The 19,031-nt window shown below is 44.7% G+C and overlaps 1 protein-coding gene across 2 annotated transcripts in view; it reads left to right on the top strand.

Annotated features, from left to right (window-relative positions):
• dntt (deoxynucleotidyltransferase, terminal) overlaps positions 1-19,031 on the top strand; it is a 158,367-nt gene that overhangs the window by 121,627 nt on the left and 17,709 nt on the right. The window contains exons 8-10 of one of the 2 annotated variants that reach the window (XM_029669767.2): positions 1,010-1,112; positions 6,771-7,025; positions 7,689-7,769. In XM_029669767.2, coding sequence (XP_029525627.1) covers positions 1,010-1,112; positions 6,771-7,025; positions 7,689-7,769 — 439 coding nt within the window. Of the gene's footprint in view, positions 1-1,009; positions 1,113-6,770; positions 7,026-7,685; positions 7,770-19,031 lie in introns of both variants that reach the window. The other variant, XM_029669766.2, reaches the window with a different exon arrangement.

The following is a 19,031-nucleotide window of genomic DNA, read 5'->3' as shown; positions in this document are numbered from 1 at the left end:
TTAAGGGCTTGTAAGTAAGCATTTCACACGTGACAAATATATTTTGATTTTATTTTGGAATGACTACTTCATGTCTGTACATACAATTATCTGTAAGGTCCCTCAGTCGAGCATTGAATTTCAGACGCATATTCAACCACAAAGACCAGGAAGGCTTTCCAGTGCCTCACAAAGAAGGGTACGTGTTGGTAGATGGGTAAAAAAAAAAGCAGACATTGACTATCCCTTTCACACCCAGTCAGCAGTATAAAGATACAGGTGTCCTTCTTAACTCAGTTGCCTGAGACCAATGTAAACAGTTACATAGTTTAATGACTGTGATAGGAGATCGCTGAGGATGGACCAACAACATTGTAGTTACTCCACAATACTAACATAAATTACAGTGAAAAGAAGGAAGACTACCGAAAAATTAAATTTTCCAAAACATGCATCCTGTTTGCAATAAGGCACTAAAGTAAAACTGCAAAGAAATGTGGTGAAGAAATTTCCTTTATGTCCTGAATACAAAGCATTATATTTGGAGCAAATCCAATACAACACATCACTGACACTCTTCATATTTTCAAGCATGGTGGTGGCTGCATCATGTTAGAAGTATGCTTGTCATTGTCAAGGACAAGAGAGTGTCTTTATGATTAAAATAAACAGAATAAAGTTAAGCACATGCAAAGTCCTATAGGAACCTGGTTCAGTCTGCTTTCCAATAGACACTGGGAGACAAAACGTTCCTCTTTTTGTTCTCTATTGCTCCTCTATTTTTCCTCAAGGAAGAGGGGGGCTGATGACATCACGAACAGGGGAGGCTGATGACATGACGCAATCCCTATCAGAAAAACTCTTTGAATGCCCTTGCAGTTGTGCCTAATAACACTATTTGCTCAAAACATATTTATTTACCCTTTAGTTTGTGTACTTGACTGTATTTATACTTTGGATATCGCTTTTCAACAGTAAAATTGAGAAAAAATTGATGGAGGACGTCTTTAAGTCACTTTCTGTCCCACAGGGGGAAGGAGTACGGGCACGATGTGGACTTCCTGTTGACCATGCCTGAGATGGGAAAAGAAGAGGGGCTACTGCTTCGTGTGATCGACAGACTTAGAGACCAGGTAAGTTGGTGTACTATTGCGTACATAAACATCTCTATGTAATAACAACATTTTAGCAATTATACACGATATACAGTACAAAAAATAAATATCAGTCTCCTCAGAGATAGAAGGTTACAGAGTGGTTAGTTACTCTTTACCAAGATCAATAGTAAAAAAGAAAAGCACAGCACCGTGGTATTTGGATTATGGCATCCTCAACGGTTTTAAGACATCGAGTGGAGTTTCGAGTTTCACTTCAGTAAAGGTTGGAGTGTGGAGTTACGGTAAAGGTTGACTCTACCTTAGAGTCTGTTTTATTATAAAGGTCAATTCTACTTCCTTGCATCCTTGAAATGTCAAGACATCAAACTAATAGTTGAAAAGAGCTTAAAACCCTTGATAGCAGCTTACTCAGTGCTGACAAAGAACAAATGTTTTGTCTCCCACAAGGTATGGAAATTGTGATTCCTCCCCCCACCATCCTAGTGCACACAAACTACCGCAACGACAGAGAATGATGTGCCTAACCCTCTTAAACATAAGTGAAATCATTCTTTTCAGACACAGAATTTTCAGAAAAAGGATGAAAATAATGATCACAAAGTACAATAGACAAAGATTACGAAAGTCTATCCCCTGTGTGTGGAGTTGAGGGTAATAAGAGCAGAGGAGAAGACGAGAGGGCTGAGGCGAATTGGGTTCGTGACCTGTACAGTGTGGAGAGGGAGAAAATGATTGGAGGAGAGGATGATTACAGAGGCAAGTGCATATGAGTTGACACGTAAGGAGGCAATAAAATAGAATTCACACCAATATCGAGGGCCTTGGTAAAGGAAAATTATTACAATTTGGCCTTAGTTTATACAGTTTGAGAGAGAGAGAGAGAGAGAGAGAAGTGAAACAGCGAGGGAGTGGGGGGGGGTGGGGTGGGCTGAGACAGTCATCCCTCCTCAATGGATGTCGCGTTGGAGAGGCTAAAAAGAGAGGAGTGTTTGATGAAGAGCAGGGCTGCGGGTCTTGCTGCAGGCCTCTCTTTGTCATCGCTGCCTGTGTTTAAAAATACATCTCCCTCCCTCCTTCCACCCCTTCCATCCGCCCCAGCCTTCATTTGCTTCAGAAGGCCATCCTGCTGATAATTACCTCCTATGCTAACGTGTGCCCTCTTATGCACGCACGCACGCACACACGCACACACACACACACACACACAGGTCTAAGGTCTACAAAACATGCTGATGGTTACTGCTGGTTCTTCCCACCCTTGGGAGAGGAGAAGAGAGGGGAGGGTGGGAAGGAACTTCCCCATAATGGGTCCCTTGCACGGAAGAATGTGACGAGTCCACGGGGAAGGGAACACCAGAGACCGTGATTAAGTGGAGGTAGCAGAGGTTGACTCTAAGTCGTGTAACCTTGTCATCTGTGATCTGGTCCTCCGGGGGCCACATGTCTTTGCCGAGGCCGAATATCATGGCCATTTTTTCAACTTTAGCCTGGGGGAGGTAAAAAATACATCTATCTTGAAATGTCCTTGTTAAAAGGGGCTTCATCATTTTTTCTGTTGGTTATGAAAGTATAACTTGGGGGCACGTACAAGCTCAGCCAGACTTTTCTATAGTAGATGGATGAGATGCAGCTATTTGCCCTGGTAATAGCAACAGAGAACGTGAGAGAGCGATGCCTCATCCACCATACACTAATCATCCACTCTAACTGTCCGGGTGGTGGTTGTAGATTAATTGCCATGGTAGTACACGCTTGCTATTTTTCGCCTTCCTAACACAGAAGGCTATCATGTCCTACCACCAGCGGGTGAGCAAGGTTTGCCGCTTATGACGAGATTTGCATCTCCGGTGAGTTGATTTGCATCTAAAAGCAGGCGCCCCACCAGTAAGGCCGGTGAGCAAGTCTGCTGTCGGCACATCAGAATCGTATCGGAAGGCCACCTGCCTGCTGCTTGCTCGTTGCTAACTGGCTAAATTGAGTACTGATGTAATGATATTATATGATTATGGATATATTGGACCAGGGGCTGCATGAATTAGTTATGTTATGGGATTTGAGTCACATAAGCTGAAAACTGTGAGGTTAGGACCTGTATGTACGGTAGATTTGCCTTCTGGTTGAATAACCCATTCAGTGAGAGACTATGACCGATCACCATGATACTGGGGTTATTGGAATGTCAGGGACATTTTTTGGGTTTAATAAAATCACAATCGATGCAGCCCAGTCGGCTGTCGTTTATTCGCTGTCTCGCTATATTTAGAATGGTGAAGTTATGGCTTGGCGTGGCATTTTATTTCCATGACAATTTCCAAATGTCCACTAGGGGCAACACGAGTGCCTGTTACCATCTAGTAGGCTCGCAACAAGCTAGCGCAATGGGGATGAGGTTGAGGGTGGGCTTAAACCACAAGCTATGGCTCCAAGCATTGAGGGTTTAATCCCAGTACAAAAGTGAATCATATTGTAACTTTTGTATATCTGTTTTAACCCTATCCCAAACCTTAAACCTAACCTTATGTCTCCATTTGCTATGGATGTCGTGTTGCCTAAAAGAGAACTGCAGCTGATTTTTTTTTTTTTTACTTGTACTGACATTGGATGAACACACACGCACACACACACGCACACACACACACACACACACACAAGCAGGCACGCACGCACACACACACACACACACACACGCTTACACACACACACACACACGCTTACACACACACACACACACGCACACACACACACACACACACACACACACACACACACACACACACACACACACACACACACACACACACACACACACACACACATCCCTCCCCCACACAAACACACACATACTGACTTTTAAAAAATGATTCACTTTAATTTCAGCAATCAGACCGGACCGTTCCGGTAAAGCTCTGAATCAAAGGAAAACATGGTTCAAACACAGCCTGCTAACACACGCTAATCTGGGGCTTGAAGGGAGGGTTTGAAGTCTCTCGCTCTGAGTCAGAGCGGATATGACATTAGATCACAGCAGCCCGTGTCCTGTCGCCGCCGTGACCGCCTCTCGCTTTGTCCCGTGGGGCATGTGGCCAGGGTGGCATCCTGCATGTCAGCTGTTTGTCACACACTTGAAAAGTACGAAACCAAATAAATAATCAAATAAGAAAAAACGCTGACCTTTTAGATCACATTTGACAAGCCACACAATTGCGTTTGTGTTGTTGTTTTTTCTCTCTCCGAAAGGCACAGCTTAACTTCCTTCAAAGATGAACTCCCTGCAACACGTCCGCCTCTGTAATTCCCTCTGTAAACAGTTATGGCGAAATAAGCTTACTTTGGGATGCTTGCTGACATTACCTGCTGTGTAGGAGATGATTACAGTGCTGCGTTGCGCTAAACAGCCCTCAGCGCTGTCGAGACGGAAACTTTTAAGAAGTCCCCTTTTTTTAACGGTGGATTTGTGCATGTGTGGCCGGAGGCTTCATTAAATGAAGGGCCCCCGTGTTCAGACACTTAATGGTCTGTAAAACTGTTGCCTACTCATTAATCCTTTGGCTCAAGGCATCCTTAGTGATTCAAAGCTCAAAAGGAAGGAAATGTACAGCCAGAAAGGGACAGAAATATCTAGCGGTGTATGAATAAGTGGACTACATTAAAGCGTTTTAAAAGATGTATGTTTCTCTTCATCAACCGACTTGTGACAGGAAATTGCCTAGGCTATACATTTTGATGTGAGATTGTTTTTAACCCATATTTAAGTCATATTACAGCTGCTTTTGCTTCATAATCTATGTGGAATGTAGGTAGTGAGGATGTTGGTAGTGTGAACGATCATCTATTCAGTATGTGAAAGAGTTGGAGGATTTGTAATCTGTTCCTATCCCAGTGGGAAGTGAATGGTTGGTTCTTGGTTCTGACAACAAGCTGATTTGGCGCCCGAAGCTAATAAGGGGAGCAGAGGCGTCAGGGACGAGGGGCAGGGGGCGAGGACAACTTCTCTGAGCACAGTCCCTGGGGATCCTGTGTGGCTCCGTTGGTAGAGCATGGCGCTTTCAATGCCAGGGTTGTGGGTTCAATTCCCACAGTGGACCAGTACAAACATGCATGCACTCACCACTGTATGTCTCTCTGGATAAGAGCCTCTGCTGAATGACCAAAATGTTAATGTCCCTCCAATGTCATCAGTTAATGACTCAGTCGTCATCTCCTCTCCCAATGCCCTCTGGGAAACGCTGTTTCCTTTTGATGAAGCAGGGCGACGCAGTCGAACAAGTTCGGAAAGTACCGGCTCAGTAGTGTTTGTCTCTTGATTGACCTCGGTGTCTTGGTTGGACAGGAGGAGTGGTTATAGCTGCACTTTCTCCTGCCATTGTTGCTCTTCAAAGGGGCAATCGGGAGTTGCTACATCCAATAACATGTACCCATTGAACCTTAAAGATTATAGCTTATAAATGCCTCATGAGCTTAGTTCAACTGTCCTTCCCCGTCTGAACCCAAAATATAAGCTTGTATTACTCTAATGTTTGTGATCAAAGAAAAACACTAAAGCAAGGATACATGCCTCAAAACATGGGTACAACTATCATTTTGATTTCATGGATGGTCAATGCTTGAATTCATAGCTCTGTCTATGAATTTGAGAGTGGTTCAATTTATCCAGCCTCATCCCTCAGCTTTTGACCAAACAAGGGTTGGCGAGGCCGCTTTGCTATTATTTCTACTGCTGATTGCCGTTTTAAGAAGAGCCTGGCAGATTTATGGGCAGCAAGAGGAACACAGCATCCCCACAATTACTGTGGGTGCTGGAATTAAATTGACAATTTGTAATGTTAATCTCCTTAGCGCTCCTGGACTGGGGAAGCTACATAACCACCCGGGCCAAAGCCCAGAGGAAATCAATCCTCTTCCTGCTACTGCCTTACTCTCCACTATCTGTCCCCCATCTCATCTGATCTACTCAGCTCCCGCTCTCCCTTTTCTCTTATCCAACCGTATCTCTCTCTATATATCTCTTTATTCTCTGTTGTCATCCACCAACCATCTTCCTCTTTATTTCTATATCTCCCAGTCTCTCTTTCTCTAGTATCTCTCACCCAATTCTTCTCTCTCTCTCTCTCTCTCTCTCTCTCTCTCTCTCTCTCTCTCTCTCTCTCTCTCTCTCTCTCTCCCTCTCTCTTACTTTCTTTCCTTCAGCTTAAAAGGGATGTCTTACTTGGGAGTGATTTTATTTTCCATGAAGTGGAACCGTGTGCCAGTGAGTCAGACTGGCCCCCTATTGTTCGGGATTTTGAAGGTTGTTATTTAGTTGGGATCTCACAGTTGGCTTATTTAACTCAGTGGCAGACCATAAACTGGTGGCAGGTCTAGACATCTGTTTCCAATGGTTCCAGATGTTTCATGTTACTTGGCTTACCTAACAGCCCTGTGATTAAACTTGCTTGATTTTCAGGCAATTTTTACTTTGATATTTGCATAATGATATGCTTCTACTGCGAGGCTATATAGAAATGTGCAAATTCACAACTCAATATTCATAATAAAATACACCAGGCACTGAAGTACAGTAGCAGCATAAAATGTACAATGTCAATACCTATATTACATTTATAATGTCAATATTTATTTTATTATATAACAGTGCCTCTATGTCCACAATTATGAATATTATCTCCTCACAAGGGCATTCTGCTATACTGTGAGCACCAGGGCTCCACCTTTGACATGAGCAAGCTGCCTAGTCGCAGGTTCGAGGCCATGGACCACTTCGAGAAGTGCTTCCTGATCCTGAGACTGGAGGAGGGACAGATGGAGGGGGATGGAGGGCTGCAGAAGGACCCAGGGGAGAGCAGGGGCTGGAGGGCCGTACGGGTGGACCTGGTGGCAACACCTGTTGACCGCTATGCCTTTGCCCTCCTGGGCTGGACCGGCTCCAGGGTAGGCATGGATCAAATGAATGTGGACGCCAAGACTTCCATATTCATTCCTTCCATTGACTAAAACCATAACAAAAACAAGCTTGGTGGAGATTTCCTTATTCAATCTTGTCCTGAGGGCAACGATTCACATTTGTTTCTGCTCTCGAGGCAGAGCTGCTCTCAGGACACATTTGAATAAGGAAAAATTCAATTTGGGGAGAAAAAAATTATCCAATTCACATAGCGATCGACAGAGTAGTCAATAACCAAAATAAACCCATTGATGATGAGAAATACATACATAGCAATGGGAAGTAGGGGTGCTGAGGGTGCCGCATTACCCCCTGAAAAATCTGAATTAAAAACAAATCTACATTTAAAAAAAGTAATAATAAAAATGCATTAAAAATTCACAAAATTTGTGTACTGTTCCTTTTCTAGTCCTGCATGAGCGGACTGATATAGCCGTCTGTAGGACTATAAAAATTGCAGCACCCCCACAACCCAAACATCATCCCGCAGCTATGAATGAATACATAGCTAAATCCCAGGAACTGATCTAATATGGCAGACGTCTTGCTGTTGGGGAATAAAGTAACCCGAGGGTGGCGGAAAAGGGAGATAAATGAAATGAAAAAGGAGAAGAAGAAATATGAATTGTGATTATATTCTTCCACAGCAGTTTGAGAGAGATCTGAGGAGGTTTGCCAGGAAGGAGAGGGGGATGTGTCTTGACAACCACGCCCTGTATGACAAAACCAAGGTACTGTGTGTTCCCTCAGATAGAGTGCAACAAGAATACAAGGTGCAGCCATTTGTTATAGACCCGTTCTGTCCCAGTCGTGGTGATGCTCAATATATCTTTACTATTTTTAAAGTCACCTAGTGTTGTGCAAGTACAGTAGCTGTGCCTGTATTTCTGTGTGCTTTTGCAAACGTATTGAAAACATGTGGAAACCAAGCTTGAGCTTATTCTGAGAGTAAACTGAACGAGAGCAGCAACTCCATGAAGTCATTCAAATTTCCCCTCACTTGATCCTGGTAGAAATTCTTTAGAGAGAGAGTGAGAGAGAGCGAGAGAGAGCGAGAGAGAGCGAGAGAGAGAGAGAGAGAGCAGTCCTTGCAATGCATTGTACTGAGTAAAAACGTCTATCTGTGGTTTTGTGCAGAGTGCAGTTTCAGGTGGGATTTGCACAAAAGTTTAGCCTCCGCACACAGTGCGTGTTTATGAATTTAGGTGGTGAATTACAGCAAAGCCCTTGTCCTCAAAGGTTATTGGAGGGATTAGGCTTGGGTGTTAGAATGCGTGGGCTGGGGATACACAGACACATTATCTTAAAATATTTGATGCCTCCTCTGAGTGAGCAGAAACTCGATATTGGCGTGAGGACAAACATTTTTTTTGCTTGCTGTGAGGGGCCATGATGCGCCACACACACACACACACACGCGCGCGCACGTACATACGAAGCCACGCACACAGAAAACAAACACACATGCACAAACACGCGTGCGTACAAATGCACACACAGACAGATGCATGCACGCACATCAGCAATACACACACACCCATTCCCGAAATACACACTAAAACAAGAAGCAATCTAAAATAATCAGCTTTGCCGTTATAAGTGAATAAAATCCTTCTAAACAGTTTAATTGTATCTGGAAGAAGCTTGCTAGGTGAAGTTAATTTCGCTGGGAAGCACAAGGTTCATTTACACATTTCAGAATGTATTCAATTGCGTCTCCGCTATATCCGTTTACATCTCCTTAGACTTCATCACATTAACCCCTCACTTGCCCACACAGCAAGACCTTATTACACTCAGTTTAAGGACATTATCCCTTTTGTTTGGATTCAAGATGTAATTAGTCCCTTTCTCACAGAGGGTTACTATTATTGCTCTGTTACTACTGCACTATAAGCTACATACTATGGTGTGAAGTTGTGGTAGATACATTTTGAATAAGTGTGCTTCATTTTTCAACCACTTAAAAGGGAAACTTCAAAATGTTTCAACTTCATATTCATATTCATCATCTCCAGCACCACCCCAACATCATCAACCAATTAGTAGACAATTAGAAGGCAATTAGTAGGCAATGCCTACTCATGATTGGTTAAAATCACATGATGCACACAACTGACGTCATTGGAAACACTTATCTTTCTCTCTATATTTTTTGCTACAAAACGTAGAAACCATCTTCACATATGCTGATGTTGGGGTGGTGCTGGAGATGATGAATATGAAGTTGAAACATTTTGAAGTGTCTCTTTAAGTGTTTGAACAATAAAACACACATATTCAAAATATATCTTTCCCTTTAAGGATCATCCTAAAGCTTACCCTAAAATCCCCCTGAACAAATATAACATAAGACAATGTGTCACAGTCTCAGCTGACAGGTTATGCATACACTTAGCCCTGATAAAAGCATGGTGTCCTGAAGAAATGTATGTCGTCTAATGTACATTTACAGGGCCGGGGGCGCATCTTGAGGAGTGAGTGGAGCGGGACAGGGGTGACAGGAATGTCACTGACCTGTCACCACAATGTTCCCATAACCCCCTCCCTGGGGAATAGGGGTCAGGGCATAAAGAGAGCAGGGTGGCAGCTTCATGACACATATTGTACAGACGCTGCCATCTCAGATGTTGTTTATTCAAACACAAGGACAGAGAGAAGCACACAGGCTGTGCAGTGAACTGTGTGCTGGGAGGATATGAGTGAGCCGGTCACATACATTTACACTCACAAGGAGATCTGGGATCTGGTGGGATGGAGTGTATGGTTGAGTTTTCGAGTTTAACGAGGAAAGCGTTGTGAACATTTTGATAAATTGAGATGTTTTTTGTTATCTGCACGCGCACGTATGTATGCATATATATATACTGTACACACACACACACACACACACTCGCACACATACCTCACTTATTTAGGCTCACTTTGACACAGACTGCAGTTTCACTGCTAGTTTCAAGGTCGGTAGATCACTTAAAAGGGTATAGGTTCTGACGGAATCATTCAACAGTGTTTTTCAGCTCTCCGCTCCACATTGCAGCCATAATTAAGGTAATGAAGATCAATTAACTGTCTAAGTCACCGTGCTGCCTCCAACTCCATAGATAATTGATCATTCTTTCTGTTCTTCTGTTCGCTCCAGGCAGGGAGGAGTGGTCCCTCTCTGTCCGGCCCTCGTCACTGTTGAAAAGCCCTCATTAATTGGATCAACGTATGGCCGCTACTGCTCAGATAATGGGACTTTTATCTTTGTGGCCGTCCTAATTGACCAATCTTTTCCCAGTGAGTCGGTGCTCTGCATCTGACTTGTGGCAAGACAAAATGGGAGATATGGGAATGGGCTGATTAGGAGGGAGCGGGGGGTTCAGAGCGAGGGGGGTTACTTGTCGCCACCCAACCATTGAAGCCCAAGCACAGTCATTTAGAGGACTTTTATCTTGTCATGTGCTTCAAAGAGTCCTCGCTGCACGGATGCACGACTTTCTCTGTCTCACTGTAATATGTAATGTGGTTTTAAAAAATATGTCTTAACACACTAATGATCCACTCCCAATTAAGGAAGGGGTTCAGGGGAATAACCTTGAGAATGAGAGTAAATGCCTTTCAAGGCAGCTTGTTATAAGGCAGTAGCAATAACTTGCAGTTTGACTTACTATACAAACATCACAGGTTTGGAGTACGACAGTCCTGTGTGGTTCAGTTCGTAGAGCATGGCGCTTGCACCGCAAAGGATTGTGGGTTCAATTCCCACTGGGTCCACCCATACAAAAAATGTATGCACACATGACTGTAGTTCATTTTGAATAAAAGTGTCTTCTAAATGGCGTATTTTTATACATATTACAGTCATTCTGTACGGTGTCCATATTAGGACAGAGACGTACTCCCAAGGCCTCAGATCAATATAGTAGTACTGCAGCTGTATTTAAAGAGTACATTAGCCTAGTATGTGAGTGAGGGCCTGTGTTCTATGGGAGTGAAGAGCGGGGAGTTTGGGTGAGCGTCTGTCCTCTGCTGTTAGGCTGAAGGTGTGGGATAATTAATATGTGTTGTGGGCTTGATGAATGAGGACAGGTGGAGGATTTCATCAGGCCCAGACTTACTGACCCCCTCCCCGAGCAGGAGGGCTCCATGACCTGTCCAACACCTCCTAAACACAGCCCTCTACTGCACGGTGTACCCTTGAAATTCCCTGCGTGTGGGAGTATGTGTGCGTGAGCTAGAGTGCGTATATGTAAAGAAAAGTATGAGTATTTGCCGACACAAATGCATATGCAAATGTGTTTCTCTACTGTATGTGCTAGTGTGTAAGTATGAATGTATGTTGCATAAGTAATGTATGTGTGAATATTACTATTTATCAGTATGTGAGTCTCTTTGTGTGTGTGTGTGTGTGTGTGTGTGTGTGTGTGTGTGTGTGTGTGTGTGTGTGTGTGTGTCATGCAGTGTGTATGTGCGTGTGTGTGAAGAAGTATCTCACAGAGGGTAATTACTCAAAGCCAAATGTAACAGTGTGATTAATGATGTGGTGGTCAGGACGTTTTGGAGTCTGATATCCTGGCTTTAGCTGTAGCAGTGTGGTGATATGAGAGGAGACATGTATATTCTATCACCTCCTAGGAGTCTCACTATCCACCTCTCCTCTGAAAACAACAGGAACTGGAGCCAAACTGTGCTTTTGAAGTGTCATTGAGTTGGAAGGACAGTGATAAAACTAAGATGAACTAGGCTTTATCAGAATATTTTAACACTATCAAACAATCACTGTTCCCAAGTGTGGAGCAGGGCGGCTTCTGAGCTCAAAACCTGGTGTACTGCATTTAAGGTTAGAGGTTGGTCTGAAACTCAGCACTACATTTTGCCTTGCAAATATGCAGAGCTAGTATTTGAATTTACAATTGACCCATTTAATAGACATTTCACACTGTAAAAAGAAAGTGTTTTGGGACCAAAATTGTTTTGGTCTGTGGAGGAGGAAATTCTCAACACCACAATCCAATCTTATTCCCTCTCAGTTAAGTTCACATCTGTTGCAGTTTGTAACATTCAGTAAAAAAAAAAAAAAAATCATCCGGAAACACTCTAGTTTAACACTCTAGTTTACAGTGAGTTGTGTGTAGAGCTGCCTGTCATATTTCAGATGCAGCATGTGGAGTGTTCACAACTCTGTCTTCCTCCCCCTCCCTCCATTCTCAGAGCAGCGGATGTGTGGACAATACCGGGGCAATTGCACTGGGCTTTGGGGAGCGGTGTTTTTTGAACGCTCCCTAGCTGGTGCTGAAAGGCACTGTTTGCAGAGAGGATAAAACTGCTTGGAAAGAGGTCATTCTCAAAAAGGAGAGTGACGGGAGGAGAGGATCGGGAGGAAATGCTCTGGGTTTAATGCTGTGTCCCTCAGAGAGTCACACATACACCTGTGAGGTGTGACAGACAAACATACAGACAGGTGAACAGACAAAGGAGGGTAGAGTGTCTTTACGCATCAGGAGAGGCAGTTTGAGATTTTGAGCGTTCACCTTTTTATAACCTCTCGTGGATAGACTACGTAAACATAAATGGTACCGTAGATCAGAGGAAGGTCCTAAAAATTGTAAAAGACTCCAGCCACCCTAGCCATAGACTGTTCTCGGTGCGGCGGAGTACCAGAGCTCGAAGTCTAGGTCCAAAAGGCTTCTTAACAGCTTCCACCCCCAAGCCATAAGACTCCTGAACAGCTAATCAAAGTGATACCCAGACCCCTCTTTTACGCTGCAGCTACTCTCTGTTTATTGCATACGCATTGTCACTAACTCTACCTACATGGTGCCACCGCCCCTGTATATAGCCTCTTTACTGTTTATTTTACTGCTGCTGTTGAATTATTTGTTACTTTTATTTACTTATCTATTCTTTACAAAACTTCTGAAAGCATTGTTGGTTAAGGGCTTGCAAGTAAGCATTTCACTGTAAGGTCTACTACACCTGTTGTAGTCGGCGCACGTGACAAATAAAATGTGGTTTGATTTGATCTGTCAAGAGACTACGGGATGCAACCGTTAACGAGCACCAGTAGTTCTTGTGCCTGGGTTTTTTCATCGCCGGTTATTTGGATGTATTAGCTTTGGGTGAAGGTGGTGCTTAAATTGGCGGGAGAGATTTTCTAGCGTGTGCGGTAGTCAATGCAATGCTGGGACAAACTTTTTAGGGACCCCTCATACAGCATTGACATTTATTAAACAAACATGGTGCAAAAGCCTCCTGGATAAAAAAATTAATAAAAACTGGAAGTATGTCGATTTTGTTGATCTACTTTCGATGCAAATCCCCATTTGCTCCTCCATTATATAATAATGGGCATACCGCCAATAACATGGTGTTCTGGGACAGTAGCCTCTTCGCGAGGGAGGCCTGACACATTGGTCTCCCCCAGACCCAAATATTTACAAGCCCTCTGGTTTACCTGTTTCCGAGGGAAAAAATCCAGTCACCGAAGGCATGTCTATAATCCCGAACGCTTTATCAGTCATCACAGGTTGTAACAATGTGAGAAAAGAAACCTGTGTTCTCTGTTTGTCTGCTGGCAGTTATTTTTGTTATGTGAAACCTACCAGAGTTTGTTCCCCTGCTCCAGTTTTGACTGTTCTGCCTGCCCTGAGCCTGCCTGCCGTTCTATACCTTGCCCCACCTCCCTGGATTACTGACCTCTGCCTGCCCAGACCCTGAGCCTGCCTGTCGTTCTATACCTTGCCCCACCTCACTGAATTATTGACACCTGCCTGCCCAGACCCTGAGACTGCCTGTCGTTCTGGACCTTTTGCACCCTCTACGGATTACTGACCTCTGCCTGCCCAGACCCTGAGACTGCCTGTCGTTCTGGACCTTTTGCACCCTCTATGGATTACTGACCTCTGCCTGCCCAGACCCTGAGACTGCCTGTCGTGCTGGACCTTTTGCACCCTCTATGGATTACTGACCTCTGCCTGCCCAGACCCTGAGACTGCCTGTCGTTCTGGACCTTTTGCACCCTCTATGGATTACTGACCTCTGCCTGCCCAGACCCTGAGACTGCCTGTCGTTCCGGACCTTTTGCACCCTCTATGGATTACTGACCTCTGCCTGCCTTTGACCACTCATTTGCCTGCCCCTGTACTAGAAATAATATTTTGTTTCTTTGACACTGTCTGCATCTGGGTCATACCTGATAGCACAAACTCGCTATGACTGACCCTGTAGACTCAGACCAGTCTTCCTGCAAGGAGCCACCCTTGGAAAACACAAGGAGTCTTCAAGGTCTTATGGAGGGACTTCATACTGTGACAGAACACCATAACCAGGCATTCAATACCTTGCTGGAGCAATTCCTTAGATTCTCCACTGGGCAGAGCATCACACCCGTAATCTCCCAGCCTACCCTAGTGTCCCGAGAACCCCACTTACCTCCTCCGGCACGCTACGCTGGGCTGCAGCTTTCTTCGTTCCCCTTGAACTGCTTGAGGATAGCATACATCATAACGCTGATGTCCGGGAGGGCAATCGCCTTTGGTCACGGTGGTGTGGGAGCAACAATCCGCCCGCCGTCTGCCTCAGTCTGGAGGAGTTTGTGGAGGAGGTTCGGAATGTGTTTGATTCTCTATTATCTGGGAGAAAGGCTGCTCGCAAGTTGCTCTAGCTGCGTCAAGACTCCCGCAGTGTGGCAGACTACGCGGTGGATTTCAGCACTTTGGCGGCTAAGAGTGCTTGGAACCCGGAAGCGCTGTTCGACATGTTCCTACACGGAGTATCGGAGAAAGTAAAGGATGAGCTTGCAGCCCGGGAACTACCAACAATTCTCAACTCACTCATCGCCTTGACCATTCAGATCGATGGGCAACTAGGGGAACTAAGGAAGGAGAGGAGATTAAATTTCACTCACCCGTCCAAGGATTCCACCTCGCCTCCGAGGTATCCCGGAAGTCCCCGACGGCTCTGTTGCCGAGAGAACCGGATGGGCCATACGGATAACTTTTCTTCTCCCCTTACTTGCATCCCTTTTCATGCCATGTTGCTGTGGGGGTTGCTGTGGGGGAACCAGTCGAAATCTCTCCGGGTACTTATCAACTCTGGCGCCAATGAGAGCTTTATGGACGCTTCCGAGTTGGGTATACCCACTCAGCCCCTCTCTATTTCCATGGATGTTAGAGCACTGGACGGGCGCGCTATAGACCGGGTCACCCACAATACAACCCCCATCAACCTACATGTGTCAGGGAACCACAGTGAGACGATCTAGTTCCTGATCATTACGTCTCCTCAGGTTCCCGTGGTATTGGGATTCTCCTGGCTCCAATGGTACAATCCCCTCATTGACTGGTCTGCCAGTGCTATCATGGGCTGGAGCACGATCTGTCACGCCCATTGCCTGAAGTCAGTGCAGCCTGCCCTGGGACCTCTTCTTGGGGGCTCAGAAGTTGCCCTGGACCTCTCCACCATTCCCGAGGAGTACTAGGACCTCCGGCAGGTGTTCAGTAAGGAGCTGCCCACTTCGCTGCCGCTGCACCGACCATATTACTGTGGGATTGACCTTCTCCCAGACACCACTCCACCCAGGGGATGACTGTCGGGTCTGGACACCAAGGCTATGGAGACCTACATTGAGGACTCCCTAGCTGCAGTGTTCATCCATCCTTCTGCCTCCCCCACCGGAGCAGGATTCTTCATAGTGGAGAAGGACAAAACCCTGGGCCCGTGCAACGACTACCGGGGTCTTAACGACATCACGGTGAAGAACCAGTACCCGCTACCTCTCATCTCCTTGGCCTTTGAGCTGCTCCAGGGGGCCACCGTGTTTTCCAAGCTGGACCTATGGAACACCTACCACCTGGTGCGGATTCGGGAAGGGAACGAGTGGAAGACTGCCTTCAACATGTCCAGTGGTCACTATGAGTACCTGGTCATGCCATTTGGCCTTACCAACGCCCCTACTGTGTTCCAGGCTCTGGTTAATGATGTTCTCCATGACATGTTGAACTAGTTCATCTTTGTCTACCTTGATGACATCCTTGTCTTCTCCCGCTCCACCCAAGAACATGTGATCCACGTCCGACAGGTTCTCCAAAGCCTCCTGGAGATCCAGCTTTTTGTAAAAGCAGAGAAGTGCGAATTTCATTGCTCCACCATCCCCTTTCTGGGTTACATCATCGCTAGAGATGGATCCTGGGATGGTGAGAGTGGTGGTATATTGGCCACAGCCTACATCCAGAATACAGCTGCAACATTTCCTGGTGTTCGCTAACTTTTATTGCCGCTTTATCCGGGGCTACTGCAACCTGGCTTCCCCCCTGTCTCCACTTACCTCTCCCCAGCTGCTGACAAGGCATTCCGGGATCTCAAACAGCATTCATAAAGTATGTATAAACATGCCTCACTTATCAAACTAATACAGACACAACACAGATAGGAACATTTTATCTACATTTTCCAGATGTAGCATAAAAAAACAACTGCTGAGGACATCACCAAAGAATCCTACTATTGACATTTTTCTGTTGGACTTTTCACAAATATTCACGTTCAAAACTTTCAATGAAATTCCCCATTTCAGACTCATACATACAGTATTGGCGCTGGAGGGGATGGCTGCCATTTGTGCTATTTTGTGTTTTTTATTTTGTACATAATGTTGCTGCTACCGTCTCTTATGACCGAAAAGATCCTCTGGATATTAGAAGAGCGATTACTCACCTCGAATTGGACAAAGATTTTTTTATTCAATGAGTCTGACGTGCCAACAGACATGGCACCTCTGCTTCTAGCTCCTAAGCAACTTTGCAGTGTTTTTCTTTTTTTTTGCAGTATTATTTCTTACATTATTAGTCCAGAACGTTTTTTGTGTTATTATATACAGCCGGAAATAACTTTTGGATACCAGCATTACGACCAGGTATTCGACTTTCCCAAATTGGATCCTTTGTTCATACCCCACAGGGAAATTGAACTTATCCCAGAGGCTCCTCCAAGTTGCCGCTGGCGGAGAAGAGGTATTTGGGGTGGAGGTGGGCACACCATCCACCACTTCTGAGTACTGTATATTACTCACTAATATTCAGTGTCGGACAATAAAGTAGACGAGCTAAGGGTGAACAAAATTACTGTATTTTTCTGTATGAAGGATCTCCTTCCAGAAAGACATCAAGGACTGTAACATATTCTGTTTCATGGAATTATGGCTCTCTTGGGAAATACTTTCCCCGTCCATACAGCCAGCTGGGTTCTCAGAGCAGACAGGAATAAAGAGCTCTCCGGGAATAAGATAGGCGGGGTGTATGCTTCATGATTAGCTACTCACGGTGTGATTGTGATAACATACAGAAAAATACAGTAATTTTGTTCACCCAACCTAGAATACCTCACAATAAAATGCCGACCGTATTACCTCCCAAGATAATTATCTTTGGTTATAGTCACATCCATGTATATTTACCTCAAGCCGATACCATGACGGCCCTCAAGGAACTACACTGGACTTTATTTAACTGGAAACTACATATCCTGAGGCCGCATTTATTGTAACTGCGGATTTTAAATAAGCAAATTTGAGGAAAAAGCTACCGAAGTTCTATAAAACATTGACTTTAGTACTCATTTAGGGAAAACACTAGATCACTGCTACTTGCCGTTTGGAGATGCCAACAAGGCCCTCCCCCGCCCTCCCTTTGGCAAATCACATGACGACTCCATTTTGCTCTTCCCTTCTTATAGGCAGAAACTCAAACAGGAATAACCTGTGCTAAGCTCTATTCAACGCTCGTCTGACCAATTGGAATCCATGCTTCAAGATTGTTTTGATCACGCAGAATCAAAATTTTGTTTTGATTTTGTTATACTCTTGTGAATTCTATGGTTTTTACTAGATTACTTGTAGTTTCTCATGTTGTTTGTCTGTAATTTTTGTCATGACTTGGTGCTGCCTATCTTGGCCAGGACGCTCTTGAAAAAGAGATTTTAAATCTCAATGAGCCCTTCCTGGTTAAATAAAGGCCTTTGGCGAAGATAACTCCAAAAATAAGCTTTTTGTAGCCGTCAGCTTCTTGGCACCCAGGAGCTTGCTGCACCTGTCACTGGCAATTTATCCCACACTTCAGCTGCACACTACTCCAATTCTTCAAAGTTGGAGGGGTGCCTTTCAACAACTGCTGTCTTCAGATATCACCATAGGTTTCTGATGGGATTCAGATCTGGACTCATTGCTGGCCACTCTAGAACAGTCTTCAATCATTCCTGGGATCTTTTTGATGTGTGTTTGGGTTGTTGTCCTGCTGGAGACCTTCAACAGAGACAAAGTTTTTGGACACTGTGTTGAACATTGCTGTAACGCTCGTCGTAGGGAGAGAGAGGAGGAGGACCAAGGTGCAGCGTGGTAAGTGTTCATCCTTTTAATAAACTGAACTGAACACTAAATACAAAGTAACAAAAGAGAACAAATGAAACAGCTCCGTCAGGTGCAACACACACTAAACAGAAAATAATCACAAACGAAACACAATATTTTTTATATTTTTTATTTCACCTTTATTTAACCAGGTAGGCTAGTTGAGAACAAGTTCTCATTTACAACTGCGACCTGGCCAAGATAAAGCATAGCAGTGTGAACAGACAACAACACAGAGTTACACATGGAGTAAACAATAAACAAGTCAATAACACAGAAGAAAAAAAAGTTGGCGAGGGAAATAAAGGTTTCGAACTTCAGCGATTTTTGCAATTCGTTCCAGTCACAGGCAGCAGAGAACTGGAAGGAAAGGCGGCCAAATGAGGTGTTGGCTTTAGGGATGATCAATGAGATACACCTGCTGGAGCGCGTGCTACGGGTGGGTGTTGCCATCGTGACCAGTGAACTGAGATAAGGCGGAGCTTTACCTAGCATGGACTTGTAGATGACCTGGAGCCAGTGGTCTGGCGACGAATATGTAGCGAGGGCCAGCCGACTAAAGCATACAGGTCACAGTGGTGGGTGGTATAAGGTGCTTTAGCGCTAA

Source organism: Oncorhynchus nerka, linkage group LG10, assembly GCF_034236695.1.
Source record: "Oncorhynchus nerka isolate Pitt River linkage group LG10, Oner_Uvic_2.0, whole genome shotgun sequence".
Lineage (NCBI taxonomy): Eukaryota > Metazoa > Chordata > Actinopteri > Salmoniformes > Salmonidae > Oncorhynchus > Oncorhynchus nerka.
The sequence above is the reverse complement of the archived record's forward strand: the minus strand, read 5'-3'. Positions and strand labels throughout refer to the sequence as shown.